Genomic DNA, 10,130 nt, shown 5'->3' with positions numbered 1-10,130 from the left:
AGGCCACTTTTTTTCGCAAAACATTCTCAAATTAGTTTTTAATACAGTGCACGACTAAAAGTATTTGTGAACTTACCGCACACATGAACGCTGTCATAGCACGCACAAAATATGACTTTATTAGAAATCAAAACAAAAACATTTAAAAACAGAATGTAAAATATAGCAAGCCCTATTTACATTGGCTCAATTTATGCTCTACGCCACAACACGCAGCATGCCACAAATCTGAGGCTTTGTAATGCAAAACAAATGCGGATTTAGACTTTCACATGAATCGCTTCCTTTGTGCTCCAGTTGTGCAGCACCAACGCCACCCAGCCCGTCTGGGGCAGAATGGGTAGCCAATGGCCGCGAGGTTTAAAGACTAGCGGGAACCCAGATGTCGAATGAAGTCCAGAAACGGGGTCAAGCAGTGTGTTCAAGAGAGGTGGCCATTTTGACAGTGAAGCGGGTGAGATAGGCCTCGGTCGGTAACATCCACCAGGGCGAACTGAATTTCACGTTTTGTGACTGGGTCTGGTGCGAGTCGGGGAGTGTTTTTGGGCAAGGCCTCTGCAGTCAAGCTCTCATGGTGGATAGAGCGCCCCTAGCGTTGGCCTGTGAGAACCGCAGGTGCCTCGGATCAAGATGGGCCTCGATAGGTCATGACCTTCTACGGAAGCCACGCGACGGCAGTTGGAGGGTTTGTTTACATTCCCTGGGACGTATCAAACAGTGAGCCCCCTACACTCCTGTGAGCGAATTTTCCAAATACGAGTGGCTTTCGGCCGCATCTCTACATGTAATTTAACACACATAAAACCCAATGTATCTTCATATTTTGTCTTATTCCCGCATAAAAACATCAAAAGTAAATGACAATACTGACCTATTTCCCACACAGGCCAATGTACAACCGGCACTTTCAACCATACACACAAAAGTGGCATATGAACATGATGAAAATCTGAGCGCTTCTGGGACCCATAGGGTTAGGAGGCGCTACATAAATGACATGTAATGTGGCGCTCGTTAATCAACACCTGCGTGGAGTATAGGAAACACCATACAAAAAATAATACACCCGCCACTCTGCAAACTGTTCCCTGCACCAGACACTTGTAGCCAGCAACCATCTGAATAGTTCTAATATGGCAAGTCCCACAATTTAAATTCGAGGTAGCCCAGCGGCTAGAGCTGCCGAACCCGGTTTAAATCTCCGCCTCGTCTCAACATCCCGTAATCATTTAACCTACACGTGCACTAAAAAAGTATAACGTATCTGTGACTAAAAACAAAAGTATAACTTATCTTCTTAAACGCTCTAAAGTCCTTGGTGCAAAGCTAGCGCTATATGAAACGGCACAAAAACATTGTAATAATGCGCTTTCGTTACATAGCACTTTTTGGCACAGTTTTCTGAAAAACAGTAAAACATGCTCAACCGACGTGCAACCACCGCTCAGCCCTAAACAAGACATTTTAAAAGCACAAGTTAACTATTTCATATGAATGAATGTGTTCATTAACAGGCGAAGTGTCTCGTCCAGGCGTCGTGGCGCTTAACACTGGCACTTTTCAACCGGGTGGCAGCTCGGAGATAGCTTGCAATTGGTTGATACAAGCGTTCCCACCGACGCTTACCAGACAAGTTACAATACTTTTCTAATATCAGCATTATATACGAGCACTGACACTTCTGAGCAGGGCTGTAATGTTTGTATATGGTAATGTCGGCCATGTTCGGTGTTTGTAATGCATTTAAACGAGAGTACGGGTGCTTGTAAATTTTAAAAACATTTTGTAGCCCGGCTGCGACAGTGACAGTATACGAGTGCTGACACTTCTCAGCCGGATTGCAATAAATTTACATGAAAAATGAAAATATTGGCCCCTCTCAAGAGCTCGTCCTGACTTTTATAAGAGAGAGAGAATCTTATGCGCGGCTTTTAACCGGATGTCTGGCTCGAGGCACTGACACCCCTCAGTAGACTAGCGACGTAGATTGTTTGCAAGCACTGGCACTCCAAAGACAGGTTGCACTAACTTATATATGGAAATACCTGCATTTCTCTGCCGGGCTACGCCCGTACTAGTGACATACTGGAAGCACAATCTCCCAGTGGGGTTGCAGTACTGATAATCCATAGCACCGAGCTTCTCAGCTGGTTGGCAGTACTGATAAAGTACAAGCACCTTTCAGCTAATCAGATAATAAGGAGCACTGGAATTATGCGGCAGGAGATGGCCACATTAAGCAGCTGGTTTGGGTAAATTATGCGGCAAGAAAAGGCAAATTTGGAACATAATGCGACATATTTTGTAATAGTATTACTTCATTCTTTTGTCATTTTCAAACTTGCTAACAGTCTGTGCACTGGTTGCACCTCTTCAGTACTAATTTAATACCCAAATAAAGCACTAACCAACAAAAATCTGACCAGTCCAGCTTTCCAAAGTGCCTTTGATTGAGCTGCAACACGTGTCACTGCATCTTTAGTAACTTTTGAACCGTTTGAGCTAAAAACATTTTTGGGGTTAAAATCTGCAGGTTATTCGGCAAATGGTGGACTATGTGGCAAATGCGGCAGATCTGTAGTTATGTGAAAATCAGCGCACAATCGCATAATGTCAGTGCCGTGCTGATAATATAAGTGCACTGGCACTTTTCAGTTAGTTAGCAGTACTGATAATATGCTAGCACTTGTACTTTTCAGTTGGGTAGAAGTACTGCTAATATACGAATACTGACATTTCTCAGCTGATTGGCAGTACTGATAATATACAAGCACAGGCACTTTACAGTTAGTTGGTGGTACTGAGAATACACCAGCACTGGCACTTTCCAAGTTGTTGGCAATACTGATAATTTACAATCAGTGGTGCTCCTCGACTGGTCTGGATACCGGTAAAATGCGAGCACAAGTACTTCTAGGCCCACGCTACTCGAACACGCGGAGTACTCTCCCAGGAGATATGGATGTCCTCGGTTAAACGACTCTATCTTTGGTCTTTACTGGACTCAGGCATCATAGTGCCCAACGGATTGGATGTCGATCATGTGGATGAATCCTTACACACCGTTCGACCAGCCCTGAAGAAGTCGAAGTGTTAACGACCTATCGCCGAAACACGTGTTGGCTTGTTGTCTTTAAGCGGTGTCTACAACTGCTCGTCGCTTTGAACAACTGTACTGGATTGTCTTCTTTCTGAAAACAACTGGAAATAACAATTACTACAAACTCATTGTGAAGACTTGGACTAACATTTGGGCCTGGACTGAAAACTTGGATTAAAGTGGACTACTATAAAATACTATTGTTTATAGGATTATTTGAGTGCTTGGACTTTTATATTCAATTTTTCTGCTCTTCTTTGGGAGGGCATCATAGGATTGTGGATGGTAACCAATCCTTTCCTTAGAGCACCACCTATACTCTGTATTTGCTATATATTTCCCTCTAAATAAGAGTGCAGTGCGCCCACGTTTCGCTGTATACCTGGTTACCATATCTTTTTACATACTTCTAGGCTGGTGTGAATACTAGTAATATGCGAGCACAAGCACTTTTAGGCTGGTGTGAATACTGGTAACATGCAAGCACAAGCACTTCTGGGCTGGTGTGAATACTGGTAAGATGCGAGCACAAGCACTTCTGGGCTGGTGAGGATACCGGTAATATGGGAGCCCAAGCACTTCTGGGCTGGTGTGAATACTGGTAAGATGTGAGCACAAGCACTTCTGGGCTGGTGTGGATACCGGTAATATGCGAGCCCAAGCACTTCTGGGCTGGTGTGAATACTGGTAAGATGTGAGCACAAGCACTTCTGGGCTGGTGTGAATACTGGTAAGATGCGAGCACAAGCACTTCTGGGCTGGTGTGAATACTGGTAATATGTGAGCACAAGCACTTCTGGGCTGGTGTGGATACTGGTAATATGCGAGCACAAGCACTTCTGGGCTGGTGTGAATACTGGTAATATGCGACCACTTCTAGGCTAGGTTGTAATAAAGGAGCACTGGCACTTCTTGACTGAGTTGTAAAACTGGTAATACATGAGCACTGGCACTTCGCAAAACGGTTGGAATACTGGAAATATGTGAGCACAAGCACTTCTAGAATAGAGTGTATATTGGTAATATGTGAGCACAAGCACTTCTAGGCTAGTGTGAATACTGACAATATGCGAACACAAGCACTTCTAGGCTGGGGTGAATACTGGTAAGACGTAAGCACAAGCACTTCTACACTATAGTATATACAGGTAATCGATGAGCACAAGCACTTCTTGCTGGGGTGAATACTGGTAACCTGCGAGGACGAGCATTTCTAGACTGGTGTGAATACTGGTAAGATGCGAGCTCTTATAGGCTGGTGTGAATACTAGTACTCTGCGAGCATGAGCACTTCTAGGCCTTGGTGAATACTGGTAATATATGCGCACCAGCACTTCTCGGCTTGGATGAATAGTGTTATACTTGAAGTGCCTGCCACCTCTCGCTCAGTTATAATCCTGGTAATAGGCGAGCACTGACAGTCCTCTGTTGCTACAATAGTCTTTCCATGGAAGCACCAGTACTTAACAGGCGGATAGCAGCGCTTCTCAGAAGCGTGTTTGTACTTGGCGGGAAGGGGGGGGGGGGCGGGGGCAGTGAGTATCTGCTTATTTTCTTTCCAAACACCGCCTGCAAGTGGCTTAGCACAGGCGTGTTCTCCGGGTATTCGGCTGAAAGGCGCTCGCCTTTACAAGCTGCACTTAAGAGACAGGCCATCCCCACTCGCCGCTATACAAATATTTACAGGCCCGATTTAAAAGCCCTGGAGCACCTTCTGCTAACGGACAGAGAGAGCTGCCCGACTGTCCCGATCACCTGACTCACAACTCACGGCTGCCTGGCTTTGATCAGCGCAGAATGAAACTCGAGTCTCTTTTTATACGCCGAGCGCCTCCACAATGCGCCCTTGTACCGCCAGCCACTTCGGCTACAGTGTTCTTCCTTTCCTGATAAAATAAAGATTATATTAAAAAATACCGAGGAAGGTAAAAAAAAATGACATTGATGTGAGGTTGAAGGAAGCGTTCCTACTGCGGTCTAGAAAAAAGTAACTTGCGGCAGGAGGAAAACTGCAGTGAAATAAAAGCCGCTGTTTTCTGGGTCCGCTTTCCCCAAGTACATCATATTGTAGAATTGTGAGATTCCAAACACCGTGAGCGCGCTAAAGGCTGGTCACAAAGTTTCCTAGAGATGTTGGAATAAGTTCAGGTTGCGGGTGCCTCTTTGTGATTGGCACATCGGGGTGGCGGTGGGGGCATGAGATGGGCGCTACCTTATGTCCACAGCAGAGGGGGGGGGGGTGTTTGTGGCTCCCAGGGACTCCGCGACAGTGTAAAATACAGAGCGAACCTTCAAAAACTAAATCTATGTATCTGATGACAATCCACGGGCATCTGTTGAAATCCGTAACTTGGAAAATATCAGTGATGGGCATATATATCAGTTACAAATACTCCCTCGCCCGCGCGCTTGTCATAAATGAACGAAGCCTCGGAGCATCCGCAGACCCCAATCTCCCTTGAAAAATAAAACGCGCGTTTCAATCACGACTCTTCTGCGGCTGCCTGACAGGGGCTTCCGTCTTCAGGTTGCCGCCGTCAATGGGGAAAGCAGCTCCCAGACGGGAGGGAGGCGCTTACTTTGCTGTTTCACATAAGGTGCTATATCATTCATGGAATCCCCGCCCCTCCCCCGGCCTCTTTGTACTCTGGGTCCCCATTAGCACCACCGTCGCCGCACACACGTCTGCATCGAAAGCAACAGCCCCCCCCCCCCCCCCCCCACACACAGCTACTGCTGCATCCTGCACGGTGTTGCTTATCACACACACATATATATGTATATATATGCATGTATATATATATATGTATGTATATATATATATATATATATTTATGTATATATATACATATATATATATATATATCTGTGTATATATATATATATATATATATATATATATATATATATATATATATATATATATATATATATATATATATATATATATATGAAGAGAGATACGTATGTATATGCGTATATATATAAATACACACACACACACAGACATAGAAATACGTGAGTGTTATATGATGTGGGGAGCAGGCCTCTGTGGGGATGCGGAGGATGCTGTCCCAGAAGTAATAGTGTCGCCTGGACCGGTCCAGCCTCGCGCCTCTCCATCACTAACGGACGTTCCAGGGATGTTACTGGTACCGTTGATTCTAGTGTTCTGCATAGGGCACACCCAGATGTGCATGTCCCTCTAAAACCGGCTGCGCCCTCCAATACCAGCCCTGCATGTGTACCGCCGCTGGCGGCCTCTCTTCCTCCCACACGTCAATTCATCAACAGGCTCGGCTGAACCACGGACAGGCCCTCGCAGGGATGCCGGACCTGCGAGGCTCAACCCTACCCCATGGGTACTGCTTTCTAACCCCTAGCCCTGCCTGAAGGGCTGGGGGCTCCCCCTGAGGAGTCCACAAGTCGCTCGTTCCTGGTCGGATGTACCGACCGCCTCCCCTCCTCCCCAGCGGCGCACAACTGGAAGGAGTCCAACCCGACGCCGGATTACTCCAAAACAGAACGCCCTCTCCCCGGGGGCTAGCCTGGGGCAATGCTGTGCATGGGAAGAGCCTAGCGTCATCTCTGGTCGATGCACAGCCGACGGTAACAACAGTGCTGGTAACAAAAAATTACAATGCCATTGATCAGAATATCATCGCCCCCACCGGACCACTACAGACACACACAAAGCAACCACCTGACCATGAACCCCTCCCCCTCCACCCTCCACTGGTCCTCAGTGCGGCCACAGAGTGACAGGTCCAGACGGACATGACGCTGTCATCTGCCTGCACAGATATGGGTGCAAGGACTCCCCATCAAGGCCACGGGGGCACCCTTATGCATCAGTGCGCCTAGCCACCAGGGGGCGCCCTGCGGGTACAACTGTGGTTATAATGTCATGCCAGCAACAAATCAACACCCAGAGCACACTTGTGACGGCACTTCACTTCACAACAGAAACCTGTTTGGGGGTGGGCTGGTGTACCTATGCAGTAGAGGGAATCTCTGCCCATATGCCTGTGGACTGACCCATAGAGGGGGGGGGGGGGGTATTTCAAGCAGGACTGTGACTGAATGACACCCGAGACTGAAGTCAAGTCACCGCAGACCAGTTCCTGATTACAACTCTTCAGTCTCTTTTTAAACTTGAGGCCTGACTTCTCAAGGGATGACATTCACTTTCATTCATTAGGAATTAGACTCCCAAATATGATATTGAGGAGTGGGAGAGAGGGTTTTGTTTTAAATGTCAGTTATAAACACAGCTCATTGCAATTAAATCCACAGGGGCTGCTGATATCCCCAATGCTCGCCGATTAGCCAGTCTGCAGAAGGGGGGGGGGGAGGGGGGGGCATTCGATGCCCCAACGAGTCAGCCACAGAATGGCCAGTCCTTTCTTCCAATACAACACCTCTGCGTGATGTATCAAAATGTACAGGCTCCATAACACCCCCTTGCCCACAATAGACCCCAATCCCCCCTCAAACCAGGTAGGGTGGGGGGATTAGGGCAGACCCCCACCTCATCACCTTGGGGAGGAAACCTACGAGAATCACCTCACCCTTGCCAAGGGGAGGAACTGGCGAGCACACCCACCACCGCCTCAAAAATACAAGGAAAGTGAGGGAGACACAACCACGCCAGAGGCGACAAAGTGAGCAGAACACCACCCACATGGATGCAAAGTGGGGGAGACCCGCACCCTAATAAAGAAGCAACCACCTTATCTTGGGCCGATGGCTACATCGTTGGTGAACTTTGCACGCATATGCCACCCAGCACCCCTGTTGAAGCTCCGTGCAGACTTACCTTCCACTGCACGCACCGCCGGCAGCAGCACCAGCGGCAGCACCATCCACAGCAGGGCCATCGTGCGGCGGGGCTGGCCAGAGCAGGCACTAAAGGGGGGCCGTCCAGAGATCCATGGAGACCCGAGCGCAGTCAAAGAAAGGCGGGCGAGGGTAACCACTTCCAAGCGAGCGAGCCATGCAGAATGAAGAGAAAGAGGGACCGAGAGGAGCCCAGGCTGGGAACAGTCCATCCGGGAGCCCGGCATGGGGGGAGGCAGGCTCAAACGTGGACAGTCAGGTGCAAGTCGGTGAGCACAAGCAAGTGCAGGTCTGCATCAGTACCTTGTAGTACTCTATATGGGACCCAGCAGGCAGGCTATCACTGACACGACCAGACAGGAGCAACGTTCGACCCAGATGAAACCGGATCCCCCCTGCCTTGCGAATGGTCTCGCCCAGCTGTCTGTCATGCAGAAGAAAGCCGTGATTTCAGGAGAAATGCTGCCCAGGTTTTATAGAATGCTGCAGAGCAGGGTCTGGCGGTGCTGCCGGGGTCTGCACAGTGGGGTCTGAGAGGGTCTGGGCACAGAGCATCATATCTCATCCGTCGCACCTCAGCCTCACACAGGACTGCTTTTGGTTAATAATTCATTTCTCCTTGAGAAAGGGATACAGCCTGTATCGGCACACACAAAAGAACAAGTCTGCACGCGCGAGTGATGGGGGCAATGCACAGATTCGCTCGCGACATGTAGGGTCGTTGTTACGCTAATAACGCGTAGGACAAAAAAAGCAGAAGGCCGAGGAGACATCAAATATTAACTTTAACTTCAATGCAAAAAAAAATGAATATAATAGCATATAATGAAGAGGGCGCAAGAGGGGACAGCAGCCAGACGGGGTGTGTTGCAAAGTGCCATTGTTCCGGTGGACACTGCGGGTCTGTGCTGGCAGCCAGTCGCGTCCCTCCCCCCTGGCAGCGTTCCCCGTCTCTTCACATGTGCGCTCTGCAGACCGCCATCCCCAGACCCCCTCAATGGGTCTAGGCATGATTGTTTATTGACTGGCCTCCCATATACCTGTCAGGAGATTGTCGTCTTTTTTTGTGAGCGGTATATTAACACGTCTTTCTCATTTTTCAGAGCGTGTTGCATCTTTTAACCCTTCACGTGCAGTCCAGGGACAGGAAGCACGCAGCCAACCAGGGATCATTTACACCATCATCATAGTAATGCTCAACTGTTTCTCACGCTGGGCTGTTAACCATTAAGATCCAGGCGGTAATCCTCTGTCCGGGTGGCGCACTTGCCCTTATTTTATCATCAGATTAAGGTTGAAAGGCCGAGTTGTACTTGACAAGATGGCAACCGATGCCTCTTAGGTGTGCATGTCTTCTGCATCGCGCAGGTGCATTTAGCAACTGAGTTGCTATTTCACAAGGCGCTTCGGGGAGGGGTATGCACAAGGACTGTCTGGGAAGCCGCAGGACTCTAGGCAGCAGGCGGGTGCACTCTTTTCCACATCTCACCTCTCTGCACTCACGTCACGTCACTGCTCGAGAATGGACTTTTAATAGCATTGACTAGAATACGATTATTTATGGGCCCGTCTCACGGCAACGCCTACGTTTCATCTCTTTACTATCTGCATTCCGTGCAATGCTCTCCCCTCTCTCCGGCAGAGAGGCATGTATTAGTCCCCCTTCAGGGCTTTAAGTGGGGTGAAAAACCTGGGGGGGTCTCTCAAAGGGACGTGGCCGATGTAATTAAGGGTGTGGCTTAAAAACACACAAGCTAAAAATCTGTGCTTAGCATAGTGTGCCGCCCGCCTGGTATGTTGCTGCTTCTGTCATTGCATCCAGATATATAGTACAAGTAACATTACACCTACAAGAAGCCAGGGTTATTGGCTTTGCCAATGGTTGTTAGTTGTATAAGATAAATAGGCAACAACTATGGCTTTGTTGTATATAATACTGAAAATGCTTCCATTCTGAAATGATGAGACTGACAGAACTATAACTGAAGTTACCTCAAAGGCTGTGAAAGGTGGCACCGCTGCAGAGTTTAGATTTCTTTTTTCACCCTGAGGATGAGGGTAAAAATGGAGAGCCCGATAAGGACCAGTCTCAGCACCTGATCTTTTTTACAACTGCTGGTGCTGAGCACTGGCAGGACCCGGCCCACTTAAAGCCCTGTCCCCCTTCCTCTCTCAGAAGTCACACATTCAG

The 10,130-nt window shown here is 48.2% G+C and overlaps 1 protein-coding gene across 5 annotated transcripts in view; it reads right to left on the bottom strand.

The window, feature by feature from the left end:
* EPHB2 (EPH receptor B2) overlaps window positions 1–8,097 on the bottom strand; it is a 776,297-nt gene extending 768,200 nt beyond the window's left edge. For all 5 annotated transcript variants that reach the window (XM_085603935.1, XM_085603938.1, XM_085603939.1 and 2 more), the window contains exon 1: window positions 7,920–8,097. In XM_085603935.1, coding sequence (XP_085460061.1) covers window positions 7,920–7,980 — 61 coding nt within the window. In that variant the 5' untranslated portion in view covers window positions 7,981–8,097. The remainder of the gene's footprint in view (window positions 1–7,919) is intronic.
* Between the last annotated feature and the right edge of the window lie 2,033 nt (window positions 8,098–10,130).

This window comes from Triturus cristatus, chromosome 1_2 (assembly GCF_964204655.1).
Source record: "Triturus cristatus chromosome 1_2, aTriCri1.1, whole genome shotgun sequence".
Lineage (NCBI taxonomy): Eukaryota > Metazoa > Chordata > Amphibia > Caudata > Salamandridae > Triturus > Triturus cristatus.
This window is presented reverse-complemented; position numbering and strand designations above follow the sequence as displayed.